Source organism: Typopeltis vanoorti, chromosome 8 (assembly GCF_054136105.1).
Source record: "Typopeltis vanoorti isolate ZY-2024b chromosome 8, IOZ_Tvanoo_1.0, whole genome shotgun sequence".
Lineage (NCBI taxonomy): Eukaryota > Metazoa > Arthropoda > Arachnida > Uropygi > Thelyphonidae > Typopeltis > Typopeltis vanoorti.
In genome coordinates, this window is record NC_143556.1 from 32,721,843 (window position 1) to 32,739,109 (window position 17,267).

The 17,267-nt window shown below is 35.2% G+C and overlaps 1 protein-coding gene across 5 annotated transcripts in view; it reads right to left on the bottom strand.

Annotated features, from left to right (window-relative positions):
- LOC150103910 (uncharacterized) overlaps positions 1-17,267 on the bottom strand; it is a 589,709-nt gene that overhangs the window by 312,404 nt on the left and 260,038 nt on the right. For all 5 annotated transcript variants that reach the window (XM_090397176.1, XM_090397175.1, XM_090397178.1 and 2 more), the window contains exon 10: positions 10,588-10,680. In XM_090397176.1, coding sequence (XP_090253302.1) covers positions 10,588-10,680 — 93 coding nt within the window. The remainder of the gene's footprint in view (positions 1-10,587; positions 10,681-17,267) is intronic.

A 17,267-nucleotide genomic window follows, 5' to 3' on the forward strand; every position in this document is an offset into this window, starting at 1 on the left:
CCTGCACAGAAAGAGCAGTTGATTGTGCAAGATACAGGAGGAACATCTGACCATATTTATTGTATATAAGTTATGTATAGTTTCCTTTTGTTCATATTTAATTATTATTTCCTTTTGTTCATATTTAATTATTATTTCACCTACCAAATCTATCCTAATTTGTTGTAAATCATGTTGTAACACTTACTTACTACCACTTGAGTTTGGATACGAAATAAATAAAACCCATTTAAGTTCATCATCATCAAATTCCTGCCATGTACCCTCAAGGGGTGTACAGGATGTGATAGTACTACATGAAAAAAATTATATCATTACTAACTTCCTATCTACAATTTTCCTCCAAATCAGTCTGTTACCTGTCAAGACTCCAATATTATCAGATCTTATATTTCTATCATCTAAGGCAATTTGTACCGTATCAATCCACCTATAGCTTGGTCTTCCTCTCGGTCGTTTTCCTGCCAACCTGGCAGAGAACACTTGTTTTGCTAATCTTTTCTCTCCCATTCTATTTAAGTGACCCATACCACCTGAGATTAGCTCTACTAACGCATTCCTGGATGCTGACAATGCCAAGTTCTTTCCTAATATCTTCGTTTTTAATATGATATTGCCATTGATGCCATCTGTTCACACCTCTAATCTTTCTCAGGACTCTCATATCTGTGGTCTCTAGTCTTGGGTCATGTGTTTTACTTCTGACCCAGCTCTCAGATCCATAAGTTAAAACTGGTTTGAACACTGTCTTGTATACAGCTAATTTAGTGTTCCAACTAATTTCTCTCTTATTCCATATGAATTTGCTCAATTGACTTCCCACCATACCAGCTTTGATAATTCTGTTGTCTATTTCTATATTTAATTTACCATCTTCAGTAAAAATCGTACCTAAGAAGGAAGAAGAAGATGGAAGATAGCTGAAATGTTTTATTTGTTCCACAGGTTCTCCATTCACAACACAGTTGACATTTTCAATGATTCTACCTATTTTCATTGTCTTTGTCATGCTGACCTTCATACCATATCTATTACAACAGTTATTCAATTTAGTCAGGAAATCTTGCAAACTTGTAGCGGATTTATTTAGAAGTATAACATCGTCCATATAAAGCAAAGAGCTGACATTAACATCTCCAATTCTGATATCATGTTTAATACCACTTTCCTTCATAATGTGATCCATATAGATAATGAATAACAGAGGGGATAATGTACATCCTTGTCTCACACCAGATTTAACATTAAACCATCTTCCTGTACTTCCTTCAATTCTAACTGCTGATTTACAACTCAAATAAAGACTAAGTATTGCTTGATATAATGCCCCATTGACACCATATAACTGCAGCATATTGAATAGCTTATCTCGTGGCACCTTGTCATATGCCTTTTCCAAATCGACAAAACTTAAATACAGATCTTTGTTATATTCCCATGCTTTCTTGACTATTTGTCGTTAAGTGAAGATCTGATCCTGACAGCCTCTATTTGGCCTGAATCCAGCTTGTTCTTCACCAAGCTTTTCTTCCACAATTCTTCTCAACCGTTTCTCAAGTATACTTGCATAGATCTTTCCAGGAACACTCAGTAGGGAAATATCTCTGTAATTCTCACATTCAGTTTTATTTCCCTTTTTATATATGGGTACTATGAGAGCTCTACTCCAATCCTCGGGAATTTGTCCCTCTGTCCAGGCTTTCTGAACTATGCAGTGCAGCCACTGTAAGACTTTTATACCACTATACTTCAACATTTCTGGTCAAATATCATCTACTCCTGCTGCCGTTCCACATTTCAAGCCTTTGATGGCTTTTTCTACTTCAAGTATGGATATGTATTCCTGACTGCATGCCTGGTCAGTGTTTTTTACCACTGTGCTGTCAACACTGCTTGTTTCATTTAGCAGTTTTTCAAAGTAATTACTACATACTTCAATTTAAGTTCATTATGAACGTAAATGGATTTACTCTAGATATTTTAGCTGGAATGAAAAGCTTGACCAACAAACTGAAAGGCTAGCCATCAATTCACCAATTTCACCTATCCTTGCAAACTTATAACCGGAATAAAAAATAAAACCATCTACTTTTGATTTCAAACCTTCCCTTCACCATAGAGCTTTGATCTATGGATGATATTTTTGCTATTTGGAATAAATGGGGTCAAGAACTAAAAGTATTCTTTCAAATATTTAATAACCTTCATCACAAAATCAAAATCACTGTGGAACCAGAATAAAATGAGACTTTATTCTTCCACAGATGTTCTGAGAGGTGGCTTCTGCTCACCATTCTTCACAAATGTATGATACTATTAAATACCTAATTTCAAGAGTTCATATTGTCTGTTCCTTGTCTGAACTAATTCTGTTGGAAATTTCTACTATCAAAGAAACTGTTCCTCCCAACGCTACAACTCCAAAACAATACAGAAAATTACTAACTGTTTTTCACAAACTCCATCCCACACATTAAAGGTACTGCAAAATGAACCTCTCATATCTTACAGAAGTTCATTATCTCTATTACATTCAAACCTATTATGATACCATCTCAAAAGCTAAAATTCAATTTGCTTCTACCTGGAATATATTTTCAATCCCATGCAACTGCAAGTTATTCTACTTCAACAAGCAGACTGATCTGTTTCTAAATACATTTATGATCAGTTCTACCCTCCAAGAAATGTCCCAAATCAGGAGTAGCTGAACAGAGGATCACCACAGCTACATGCTCAATTATTACCACAGATTTCATCTTATCATCAATTTCCTGATGTGTACCCTCAAGGGATGTTAACTATGATACTACATAATTAAGTTTAAGTTATTAATAATCTCCTATTCACAATTTCCTCCAAATTAGTCTATTACTTTCAGCATTCCAATATGTTGTGTCTAACATTTCATTCTTCTACGACACTTCTGAGCGAATCAATCCACCTAGACCTTGGTCTTCCCCTATTTCCTCTCCGATTCTGTTTAAGTTACAATGCTACCTTAGACTAACTCTGCTCACACATGCTTGAATGATAACAATGTCAAGTTCCTTCCTAATGTTTTCATTTTTAATATGATTCTACAGTTGATGCCACCTGTTCAAGCCACTAATTTTTTTAAAAACTCTCATATGTGCAGTCTCTAATCTTTGATCAAGTGCTTTACTTCTATTCCAACTCTCAGGTTCGTAACTTAAAACTAGTTTAAACACCGTCTAATATACTGCTAGTTTAGTATTTTAGCTAATTTCTCTCTTACCCCATATAAATTTATTCAACTGGATCCCCACCATACCAACTATGCTTATTCTTTTATCTATTTCTAGATTTAACTTGCCATCTTCACTAAAAACTGCCTGAATAGCTGAAATATTTTACTTGTCCTATAGGCTCGCTGTTCAGAATGCAGCTGAAGTTTTCTTTGTTCCTTTGTATTTTCAAGTTTTGGTCTTTTAATTGCCGACTTTCATGCCAAACTTGTTGCAGCTGTAATTCAATTTAGTTAGAGAATCCTAGAGACTTGCACGGGATGTGTTTAGGAGTACATCATCTCCGATTTTAATATCAGGTTTAATGCATTTTCTTTCATAATGTATAATCCATATAGATGAGTAAGAATGGAGATAATGTGCAATTTTTATTTTACATAAAAAACCACCTTCCTGTATTTTATACATACTCTTTCTCTCTCACACATACACAACTCTTTTCGATTGATCCTTGTAGTATCATTTTTGAACCTGGCTGACTCATAACTACAGACATAAAAAAATCCATTTTCCAAGCACCATTATTATTGTTTGATTTTGAATTTCTTACTGTAATATGTTACACTGAGGATGACTCGTGACATGCATAACAAAATATTTGTACTATAATTAACCATAGTCAATTAAATATTTAACTGCTCTTAATGTGCAACTTTATTTAAATTTAAACCAGATCTATAGACAGGATCAGATTTCTGTTCTTGGGCTGACTTATATCTCTACTCTTTTTTGTGCACAAACAACACGTCACATCCATGGAATCCAATAACTTCATATCTTTTTCCACTCAAGACATTACTTCTCATCCTATACTACTACTACTACTACAAATATGCACAATATTAGGTACCTGAAAATTACTTGATGCTATTCAGAAAAGGACAATAAGGTGATCAGATGATCTCCCTCTCTCTCTCTTTCTTTCTCGCATACACACACAAACACACTTATACCAATAATTTTTTCACAGACATTTCATATTTCCGTTTCTGCTTTTTCTATATGTAATTTGATGAGTGCCGTTTTGTTGAAATAGCTTCCATTATCTTATCATGTTCCTCTAAACCTGTAAAAAAAAAAAAAAGTGCAACCGTTGGTCAACATCCATTCACAGGCTAGCTTCAAACTATCAAACCAATATCTCAACTTTCTTTAAACCATCTCTGTGCTTTGAAACAGTCTGTTTGATAATCTCAAGAAATTATAATCTCCAGTTATTCAATAAACATCAATGTTTCTTCATTTTAATCAATTATCTACACCCATCCACACAATACCAATGTTAATAAATGTTTCACAATCATTTCTATGCAGCATTAATGGAAAACAAGAAGTGTTTTATTTCTACAAAATGAAAAGACTTCCATGACAAGATTCACCACTGACAACGGTTAAACGCTGATCTGGAATGGTTGAAATAATCAGAATTTTATATATTGCTGATGTACAATTTTAAGACTGATCCTAAGATCTGATATTTTAAGTCAATAAGAGGAATAGATGTTACTCAGTAGCAAATTCAATTTCAGTTTACTTTTTTTTTTTTTTATGTGAAACCATCCATGAGAGGTAGATCAATCTATAGTACACTAGTACCGTGGATGGGTGAGAAGGAATTTGTTCACATTTACCTTTAAGAGCTGTGGATTGTATTCCTTGGGAAACACATAAGATGACAGACTGTCCTAGAGGATAACAGTGGAAGGGATGGATGAACAGGAGGAGAATTTGTTCTGTGAGTTTGGAGATGCACAGAGAGGGAGTGCTGATTAGTTTGCTGCATATGTTTGAACAGATTTGACAGAGTCTAAGATACACTGGTGTCCAAAATATAAGGACAAACACTATTTCTGAATATTACAACTACAAATTCAGATGAATCAACTTGTGGCAATTTGTATAACTGACAATTTATAGCAGAATGTGGATATACATTCAAATTTCCAAATTGCATGCAAAGGGGTCACATGATAGCACTCAACTAGATAAAAGGCAAAAGGCTGTGCTAAGTGAATTGTGTTTGAAGGAAGCTCTTTTCATGGAGGAATAAAGTTGAACACCTGAATGTCTCAAAGACATCAACTAGATGATTTCATGCAAAGGTTGCAGAATTACTGATATTGCCAGAGTTTGGAATGTCACACTTTCTTGTGTGTAGTGCTGCTGACATCACAGTTTGGGGGAGGGGGGGGGATGCATTCTATACTGAAATGTCACTCCTCATAGCTTTCTGTAAGCACTGTACATTAATTCACTAACTACTTCCTTAAGAAATTCGTAACTTTTGCCAAAACATATTGCAATTTAATCTGTATGAAATTTATAACACATTTTTGTACAATATAATTTATTAATATGCTGGCAATAAATATATGTCCACATTTGGCTGTAGTCATGAAACTTTTTCATATACAGGTAAAAATGTAGTTTGTCCTTGGCTTTTAGATACCAGTATATTATTGATGCCAATTCTGTTGAACAGTGGCTGTAGAAGATGCCTATATGAAGGTGAGTCAAATGTATTAGTGAGATAGGGGTGGGTGGGGGGGGTCATTAATCAGTTTGAACACCCATTTTCTGTATACAGAGTCCATTATCCTTAGGGAGCTCGTAGGAAAACTATCCCAGATGTGAGTGCAATATCCAACAGTCAGATGGATGTCATTTATATAAAGTTAGAAGTTGTCTGAATTACAGTAATGCCCCAAGCAAAAAAGGAAACTTAATTTTTTGGAAGCAGAGGAGGCAATATTTGTAATATGTTTGTGCCAAAAAAATTTTGAGGTGTATGCTATTCCAAGAAGGTAGATCTCATCATGCATAGGAATTTGAATGTTGTTAAAAGCAAGGCTGGAAGAGAAGGGTTCTTTTTTTTATGGGAAAAAGGGTAGAGATTTATTTTGCAAGTATTGAAATTGGCAAGATTTTTAAATCCTCACAGATTAATGTTTTGGAGATTTGTATTTAAGGTAGTAGTGGTTAAGGCTCTGAAGATTGCAGTGATTTTGCCAGGTTTGTCAAATGAAAAGGAAGAATGTAATGTGCTGTCATCAGTTAAAGTATTGGATTGGTAGTGTGCTGGAGTAGATCGCTTATATATAGAACGAATATAGCAGGTGAGAGAACAGAGCCTTGCGGGATCCCTGCATTGGTGTATACCTAGAAGATAAGGGACCATCCACCATCACCTGAAGTGAGTGTCCAGTCAGAAAGCGTGCAGCCCAACTGCAAAAGTCATGGGGTAGAACAAATAATGGGAGTTTACCTAATCTAAATCCAGAGTAATTTAATAAAAAGGTGGCACACCTTTTGGCAATTCCTATAGGTAAAGATGACCTCGCTATTGCTTCTGCCTGGTATCTCCACCTCTGGGCCTGGCTCCCACTGAAGAGACTTTAATAATGATCGAAACTAGTCTGGGTAGTGGCCCTTCCCTTAATGCATAACATTATACATATCTGCAAGGAGATGTGTTTTGCATTATGGGAGATACTGGGATAGGAGTGATGGTAGCTTGTTCCACCTTTGCTAAGAGTTGCCTGGTGTTGCACTACCTTACCCCAGTCCTGAAGATATTTTTCGATGCAAACTTTGTTTGCTCACACCTGGATAAAGGATTAAACTAAATTTATTATAGTCTAACCAAGTGAAAAATAAACTTTCAACATCGTTCTCTAAATCCAGAGTAATTTAATAAAAAGGTGGAACACCTTTTGGCAACCCCTATAGGTAAAGATGACCTCACTATTGCTTCTGCCTGGTATCTCCCCCTCTGGGCCTGGCTCCCACTGAAGAGACCTCAAAAAAGGTCGAAACTAGTCTGGGTAGTGGCCCTTCTCTTAATGCATAACATTATACATATCCGCAAGGAGATGCGTTTTGCATTATGGGAGATACTGGGATAGGAGTGATGGTAGCATGCTCCACCTTTGCTATGAGTTTCCCGGTGTTGTACTACCTTACCCCAGTCCTGAAGATATTTTCAGGTGCAAACTTTGTTTACTCAAACTTGGATAAAGGATTAAACTAAATTTATTATATTACCTAACAGGCCTTTGTGCCAGACCCAGACAAAAGCCTTGTAGATATCAAGGACAACCACTTCACACTTGCCAAACTATTCCATGGAATTTGTCCAGATATGGATGACAAGTGAGTAGATCATCTACTGATTGATAGTGGAACAGTTGGGGACATTTACCATACTCAGCCATGAAAAAATTTTAAAAGAAGGAAACCACGAAGTTTGGCTTATTCTGTGGATGATGTTCTGGTCTCTAGCCAATGGCTTTGGCTAGAGACCAGAATGGATGGCTGCCATTTGGATAGGATACAAGTTTCCTGCTTTTAGATTTTTCAAAGTCAGTTTCTGACATGTTGATAGTTTTCTTGCTATTCTGGGGTTTAGTATAAGTGATACAGGTAGTTGGAGTTTTGATGCAAGTCAGTTAGGGTATGTTTAATTCATCTTTTGTACACCTCTGGTATGCATGCAGCCAAGGCTTAGATAGGGAACAAGAGAACTTAGGGTGGAACAGGGAATATATGTTTTGATTCTAATAAGAATTATTTTGGTGATACATTCAGGACATAGGTTTGGATCAGATGGACAGAAACAATAGCATTCAAGGAATGTGACATAGTAGTTCTATAGATCATCCCACTTGGTTTTTTTTTTATAATGCAATATGAGGCATGGATATAACTGATTGTATTCTGAACTGCTTAGAGGACAGGTCACATTTACAGTGTACTTGAATGGATCACTAGTGAGGAAGAAGTCCGTTTTCAGAAAGTAGTTTAGGTTGTCTGTAATTCTGGAAGGCATGTGTACTATTTGCATAAGGTCACTAGTAGCCTTATGTCTCAGCCTCTCTACCTTCTTGATCTATACAGTTAGAATAGGAGAGTCAGCTAATGTTATGGACATTGAAGTCTCCAAGGCAAATAACCCCACTGTTAGGAAAGTTGGATTGAAGAATATAGACTTTTAAGGAAAAGAAATAGTTGATATTAGGAGAGTAGTAAAGAAGCAAACGAATGCTGTCTGAATGCCATATCTGAGTGAACATGCACAAACCTTTGAGGCAAAAGGAGTCAAAGAGTGTGTAACTGGGATAGTTCAGTTGAGTAGTGCTTTGGGGTAGAAATTTGGGTTTGGATTGCAGATTGGAGGTGGAAATGATATCATTAAAGTTGGATCTGAGGCAATGTATACTAGTGCATTTTACTTGGAAGATTCTGTGAGGTTCGCTCTTGACTGCATGGCTCATGCACGTTCCCCAATGCAGTGATGGAGTTAAAGTGTCTGTGCTGGCTGGCTGGTAGGAGTGGATTTTGGCATTAGTACTCCTTTTTTATAATTGACTGTCCATGTGTTGTCTCAACTTTGTTGTTTTTCTTCTAGATTCCAGGTAGAAGATTATTGCCATGTACACATGCAGTACACGTGCCATGACAGAGGTGCCTTCTGACATGTTATTCATGATAGTTATGAACACCAATCTGGTGTTCATAACCATCATGAATAACATATTATAAGCCACTCATAACCATCATGAATAACATATGCTAATATCATTAGCATATTGTAAGCCACTCTGGCAAGGCATGGAAGATTTGTTCCATTACTCTGTAGGTTTGTAGTCCCAAAGTGGTGACACCTGACGAAATATTTTCCTAGGGTCAAATTTGCATTGTTTGGGAAGTTTGCAGATATTGTTGTTAAGTGTTGCCTGTTTCTAAAGGAAAGTTCAGATGAGGGCATTGTATTTTTTATTCTCTGCCTCCATGATGTCATGGACTGACAAAGCAATAAGGTTGCAAAATTCACTAGCATTTCTCACAGTAGGCAAGATGTAGATTGTGAACTGCTTCAAGTTTTTTCCTAATGCAACAATTTTAAATAAGAAAGTATGATCATACATGATAAAGTACTGTTCTAGACTGTCCATGTACTTTCCAAGGTTTAGAATTTGTTTAATGGAGGGGAGGTCGAAGGGATAAAAAAAAAAGCCTGGCTGAAGTTAGTCAGGAGTTTTATGACTGATTCATGAATCTTTATGAAATTAGCATGCATTGACTGCAGCAAAATCACACTGAAGGTTCTTTTTATTGTCCATAATTTTCTGCTTGCAGCTTATGACACTTCTGAGTTTCAACTGTCCTGTCAGAGTTAGGAGGACTAGTAGCACTCTGTCAATGCTTGGCTTTGTTTCCACCATCTTTTGAGCTGCAAGTATATTTGCACTGAGTGCAGAGCACTTGCTTTGACTGATATTAAAGTTGGAAAAATCTTTTTTTTTAAGCTCAGAATGCTTACAGCTGTGAGTTCTTCAGTTCCTTTAGATCTATTGCTATACATCATTTGAGATGTAAAATTGGTAAAATCACTTTAAATAGCACTAAATTAGATAGCACAAAATCTAGAGCATCACCTAGAGAGTGATTAAGCCTACTGTGAAATGTGATCAGCTCACTTTATGGTTCATGTAGAGAACTCGGATCTAATGAAAATAAGATAAAAAATAAAAATCCTTTAATGACAAGGAGTCTTCTACTTGCAAATTTCTGCATATAATAATAGCAAACATAAACAGATGAAATCTTATTAAAAAGATTAAACTATAACCTATATGCAGAAAGTTTATTATTATTATTATTATTAAAATCCAACTTCCATGGAGTCAGAGACTGATTGTGGGAGATACACACTATTGCACACAATGCTCATTCAACCATGCGTTAAAATGATTCAATGTGTCTACATTTAGAACACACTCAGGCAAAGCATTTGAGTCACCAACCACTCTCCATGCAAAGAACCTTCTCCTCATTCCTATGCTCACATCCTATTTATATAGCTTCCAGTGATGGCCTCTTGTTTTAACCTCTTCTCCCATTTTAAGAAAAATGTCTTCCATGTCAAACTGATAACAGCCCCTGATTACTTTATGTCTCATTCATATCCCCCCCCCCACTCCTCCTATTCATCAGGCTTTTCAATTTACATTTCAATCTACATTCCAAAGATCACTGACAACCTTTGCGAATCTTCTCTGGACCATTTCCAACATATCCTCTTCACCATGTAAACCCTGCGACCAGATCTGTGCACAATAATCCATATGAGGACTGATTGATCAAGGCTTTATACAATGCCATATAACCTCTTTATTTCTGCTTGTCACGGTCCTCTGCATCATTGCCATTATCCAGTGTGATGGTTTCACATCTTGTGTGTAATGTGGCCCCTGAACATACTACGTGAAATGTATACTTAGCAAACACTGAAATGCATATATATTATTTATCTTACCTGGATAAAAATATCTTTCTTTTTCACAGCTTCATGCAAGGTCTTGCATTCTTCTTTCAGAGGTGATTTGTAATCTGATATCATTTCATCAACCTTGAATAAAATGTAAAACAGAAAAAACGTTATTGAATTTTATAATCTAACTTTTGTATCCAATGTTTATAATTAACTTTATAGTGCATTCAGCGACTTCTAATTTTAACACTAATGAGATGAACCTAGCTCTTCATATATATATATATATATATATACACACACACAGGTAACCCTCACATTACGCAAATGTTAGGTTCCACAAAAATACCGTGTTATATAAATCGCATTATGCGAGACTCAGATCAAATAGAAAAAGTAGGGATGTTCCAAAATCGTTTTTTAATTATAATTAAAATTACCTGAATTTTATTTAATTCAGGTAATTCATGTAAGCTAAGAAAACAAACTATGAAACAAATACATATATAAACTTATAAAAATACAAATTGTACATAAACATCATGCACATAATGCATAAATGTTTTAGGCAAAATAAAATAAAGTGCATAATTTAATAATCATCATCACTATCTTCAAAAAGAACATTTCGTAGATGTTCTTTATTTACGAGCGACCAGACGTCGTCATCATTTGAAATCGCTTGGACGTCATTTGTATAATTCTCATTGCATACATCGGTTGGTTTAGTTATCAAGAAGTCAGTAATAAGACTTTGCTTATGACTATGCTGAAAATTTTTATTAAGTTCATAATACAAAGCTAAACAAATATCCAATTGTCTCGTGAATTTTCCAGAGCTATCTATTGATGGATCATTAGCCGTAAAATAACTTCCTAACTTTCTTGCCAAGTTCAATCCTTCTGCTAATTTCTTTAAACTGAATTCTTTAATGGATTCATCACAATCAAAATTTTTGGCAGAACTTTCTCTGCCATTTCGTTCAATGTCATCTATTAATTGTACCAGTTCCTCCTCATTTAAATCTATTTCCCCATCAATTAATTCCCTCATTTCGTTTTCAACCATATCAAAAGCCCACTAAGAGGCCATTACTATAAAAATAAAATTTTTACATAAAAAAAGCATTACATATTGCATGTAACTCACTGGAAAATAAAGTGCTCAGCTTGAAGACACATTTATGATTTTTATGTGCTTTCCTGAGAAAACAAAGACAACTTTCAACAATAAACACTTTATACGGTAAACAACTGACGTACTGCTAAAGGGTATTTCACCTAATATAAATTCACTACTTATAACTACATGCGTGATATGGGCAGATGCAAATTTAATGAAGATAAAATATGGTTTTTAAGTAGCGCGGTGAAAAATATATGAAAAGATGAAGGGTTACTACAATTTGTAGACCACGTTGTATAGGTATCACATTACACGAGGGTTACCAGTATATATATATATTTTTTATTTTATTTTATTTTTTTTATAATTATTAAAGAAATGACACTTAAGGGGTTAAAGCTATACTATATAATTGAGAGGAGACCTCCATATAACCTTCAAAGGAATGCGGAGAACCGACCAGGGCTTCTGACCTAATGCCCAATTTTCACCTTCTCGTGGTGCACCCTGTTAGGTATCTGGACTACCTGGATAATATATAATATACAGATGAGGATGGGCTGGAATTTGGGATTTAGCCGACCAAATTGTATTCTTATTGGCTTAAACCAAAATTTCAAATGATGGTACAACATGACAGAATTTCATGGAGGCTGGGGCATCGCCCGGTTAAATAAGGCCCCTGTTGTTTTTGCCAGGAACCAGGGCAAACAGCAAAAAGTCAGCTACTGGAACAAATCCTAAAATTTACTCCAACTCAACATCACCAGAGTTCAAGATCAGTACTATCAACATAAGAAGCCTGAATGGCAAAGAAATGGAGCAAGCTGAGGAATTGAATAAGTACCAGATCGACATAATAGGGGTGACTGAAACAAAAAAAAACAAAAAACGGTGAGATCTTTCTGAGCAATAAATACAAAATGTTATATTCAGGCAATGACAATCAAGGAAAAGGAGGAGTAGTCATAGTATTCAACACTAAATAAGAGGCTAATCTTCTTGAATGGCAGGCAGTCTCAAGTAGAGTAATGTGGGCAAATATGAAAATGGGGAACTGGACAATGAGACTAATTTGTGCCTATGGTCCCACAAAAGGTTCTAAGGTAGAAGTGGAGGAATTTTTTGAGGCTTTAGAAAAAGCAACTGACACAATGAAAAAGGAAAAGTTGATCCTTGTTGGGGATCTAAATAGCAGAGTAGGAAATGATTGTCAGACATACAAAAATATTTTGGGAAAATTTGGAGAAAAGAGCAAAGCTAATAATAATGGCAAATTCCTGTTGGATTTCTACTCAGGATATGGACTGGTTATTACTAAAACAATATTCCAACATAAAAATATGCATAATTTCACATGGAGAGAAGAGGCAAGGAATAAGAAAAGTCTCATTGACTATATTATTGTTGATGTTTTCCCACTAGTGCAGGACCAGAGTGTACAGAGGATTTGAAATTAGAAGTGATCACCATTTAGTCTTGAGCAGGATAAAATTGAATTTCATATCGAAAAGAAGAACATGTAGTTCTCAGTTGTGAACTGTAGACTAAAATACATAAAGATTATTGAAGAAAAAATGAAAGAGTTTGAGAACAAGAACCAAACCTTGGAGATTCAATGGCAAGCCCTGAATAAAACACTGATTGATTCAGCCAGAGTAGGCATATGGTGAGGTTTGTGTGCAAGGACAGAAAAATCAGAACTCCATGGTGGACACAGGAAGTTAAAGAATCAGCGAAGGAAAAGAAGAAAGCATATCAAACATTCCTGGCGAATAAATCACCTGTGCTCTTAGAGAATACAAAGACAAATGTAAGAAAGCTAAACACTGTGTAAAACTGGCTAAACAAAAGTCATGGGAGGACTATGGCAAGAACATAAAAAATAAATATCAAGAAGATGGCAAGATATTCTAGAGGTTGTTGAAGAAGCTCAGAAATGGAGGAAAGAATGCTGTAAATGGAATTAGAGATGGTAAAGGTGACATGAAAACAGGAGAAAAAGATATCCTTGAAGTATGGTGTAATTACTTTGAAAAATTACTAAATGAATCAAGCAGCGATGACAGCACAGTGGTTAAAAAACACTCACCAGGCATGCAGTCAGGAATACATATCCATACTTGAAGTAGAAAAGCCATCAAAAGCCTGAAATGTGGAAAGGCAGTCGGAGTAGATGATATTCGACCAAAAATGCTAAAGTATGAAGGCATACAAGTCTTACAGTGGCTGCAGTGCATAGTTAAAAAGGCCTGGACAGAGGTACGAATTCCAAATGATTGGAGTAGAGCTCTCATAGTACCCATATATAAAAAGGGAAATAAAACTGAATGTGAGAATCACAGAGATATTTCCCTCCTGAGTGTTCCTTGTAAGATTTATGCAAGTATATTTGAGAAACAGTTTAGAAGGATTGTGGAAAGGAAGATTGGTGATGAACAAGCTAGCTGGATTCAGGCTCAAGTATGGAGGTATAAAAGCCTTACAGTGGCCGCACTGCATAATTCAGAAGACCTGGACAGAGGAACGAATTTCAGATGATTGGAGAAGAGCTCTCATAGTACCCACATATAAAAAGGGAAATAAAACTGAGTGTGAGAATTACAGAGGTATTTCTCTACTGAGTGTTCCTGGAAAGATTTATGCAGGTATACTTGAGAAATGGTTTAGAAGGATTGTGGAAGGGAAGATTGGTGATGAACAAGCTAGCTGCATTTAGGCCAAATACAGGCTGTCAGGATCAGATAGTTGGGAAATCATGGGAATATAACAAAGATCTGTATTTAAGTTTTGTATATCTGGAAAAGGCATATGACAAGGTGCCAAGAGAGAAGCTATTGAATACGCTACAGTTATATGGTGTCAATTGGGTACATGTCAAGCAATACTTAGTCTTTGAGTTGTAAGTAGTTAGAATTGAAGGAAGTACAAGATGGTTTAATGTTAAATCTGGTGTCAGACAAGGATGTACGTTATCCCTTCTCTTATTCATTATCTATATGGATCATATTATGAAGTGGTATTAAACCTGATTTCAAAATTGGAGGGGTGTTAATCTCAGCTCTTAATCAAAATGTTAATCAAAATTGGAGGTGTTAATCTCAGCTCTTTACTTATTGCAGAATATATCAATTGCATTGTGAATGGAGAACTTATAGAACAAGTAAAACATTTCAGCTACCTAGGCATGATTTTTAGTGAAGATGGTAAGTTAAATATGGAAATAGACAACAGAATCAACAAAGCTGGTGTGGTAGGAAGTCAACTGAATAAATTTATATGGAATAAGAGAGAAATTAGCCTAAAAACTAAATTAGACAAGACAGTGTTCAAACCAATTTTAACTTATGAATCTGAGAGCTGGGTCAGAAGTAAAACACTTGACCAAAGACTAGAGACCGCAGATATGAGAGTCCTGAGAAAGATTAGGGGCATGAACAGATGGCATCAATGGCAATATCATATTAAAAACGAGGATATTAGGAAAGAACTTGACATTGTCAGCATCCAGGAATGCATTAGCAGAGCTAATCTCAGGTAGTATGGTCACTTAAGCAGAATGGGAGAAGACAGATTAGCCAAACAAGTGTTCTCTGTCAGGCTAGCAGTTAAAAGACCCAAAGGAAGACCAAGATATAGGTGGATTGATACAGTAATTAGAAGACAGATATATAAGACCTGATAATATTGGAGTCTTAACATTTAACAGACTGATTTGGAGGAAAATTGTAGATAGGAAGTTAGTAATGATGTAAATTTTTCATGTAGTACTATCATATCCTGTACACCCCTTGAGAGTATATATCAGGAATTTGATGATGACATTTAAGTTATAATCTGAATAGTTTCAACAACCAACAGTTGCTTGCTGTGTGCTTTACAACATTTGCAATTTATGCTAATGAGATGCTCATTTGAAATCCATCAAAATATTAGTAATTCAATAAATTATTTATTTGATCCTTTTAGTATTGCTCATTCCATGAAAGCTTAGTTCTTGTATTTCTATAACTTATAACAGAACATTATTTGTTATTATTATTTTTTCTTTGAGGAAATGTACTAGCGCATATATTCTCATTTTCATAAAAATATCTTTCCTATAATGGCATAGAAAATTTACATGAGATAAAGTATTTTTGAACAAACAAAAAATGAAATAAATAAATAAATGACACACATAATACAGGAAAACCTCACTTAATGCAATTAATTAATCTATCAATTATTGCACGGTAGGCGAAATCGTGTTAAGCGAATACAATAAACAATAGGAATAATTATAATTCATCCATGAATTAGCGTAAATTTTTGTGGAAAAAATACAGTATAAGCTATATTAGTAATGAAATCATCAAAGTTAATAAAAATCAATTGCTTAAATTTTTATTTAATGTCTAAACATTTGATTAAGCTACTTTTTTTACAAAAAATTTAGGTAAAGATTTTTGAATCATGTTCGACTTTTTCATCTTGTCATGGAATTTGTGATAGCGGGCAATCGCATTATCAAGATTTCGGTGGACTTCGAAGCTTCATCCGATATCAGTATCAAACAAAATTTCCTTAGCATGCTCAATGTGATTGAAAACTAGCTCAAGTTCTTTTGCAGTTAGCAATTTGCATTCCTTATCTTTTTCTTCTTCTTCATATGCACGTTGTTCTTCTAGTTGAAGAGATCATTCTCGCGTAAATGTTCTGAATGGGATTCGAGCAAGTTTCTCACATCTTCATTATCCAGTTCATTAAATCAATTTTTTTCCAATTGTGCTGATTTCTTCAATAGTGTTAGATCTTGGATTTTGTGCACGATAAACTAGTATGGGCTTGAGTTTAAAGTCGCCTTCTGCACTGCCTCCTAATAAAAGCATAAGATGATCTTTAGATACTTTGTATCCTGGTTGAGATGCTTAAGTTTTAGCTAAGAAAGTTTTTGTTGGTATACGCTTCCAAAAGAGACCAATTTCATCAATGTTGAATATTTGCCGATCCTCATAATTAACCTCCTGAATTATCCTTTGCAATTCTTCAGGAAACTTGGCCATAGAATCTTTATCAGCACTAGCAGATTCCCCAGTTATTCTTACGTTATGCAGCCCAGTTTGATTTTTAAAACGGTCAAACAATCCTCAACTCACAGTAAAGAGTTCACATTCTTCTTTGTAATTTGGTCTCTTTCAATGAGTAAAAATATTAAGAGCTTTTGCCTGAATATTCCCTGTACTAGGAGTTATTCTTTTTTGGTTACAATGCTCAATCCAGAGTGAAAGAAGTCTCTCCATTTTGATCATTAAAAGGCTTCTATTTCGGGTGATCTGCATGCTTAAAGAAGCAGTAGCAACTTTTCCTTATTGTTTGTATTCTTTGCTCTTATTTAATCGCTGTATCCCAGGTCTTGCACAATCATTGTATTACTAAAGCCACTTTGATGTCTCTTAATGACTTTCAGCTTTTCCTCTCGCTGCAGATTGGCGACAGAAAATTTCGTAAAAAAATATTCGTAAAAAATTTCGTAAACATAAAAAAAATATATGCATAACGTAAAAAAATCGTGTTAACTGATTAATCACTCACTTAAAGCAGAAAATAATATCATTTC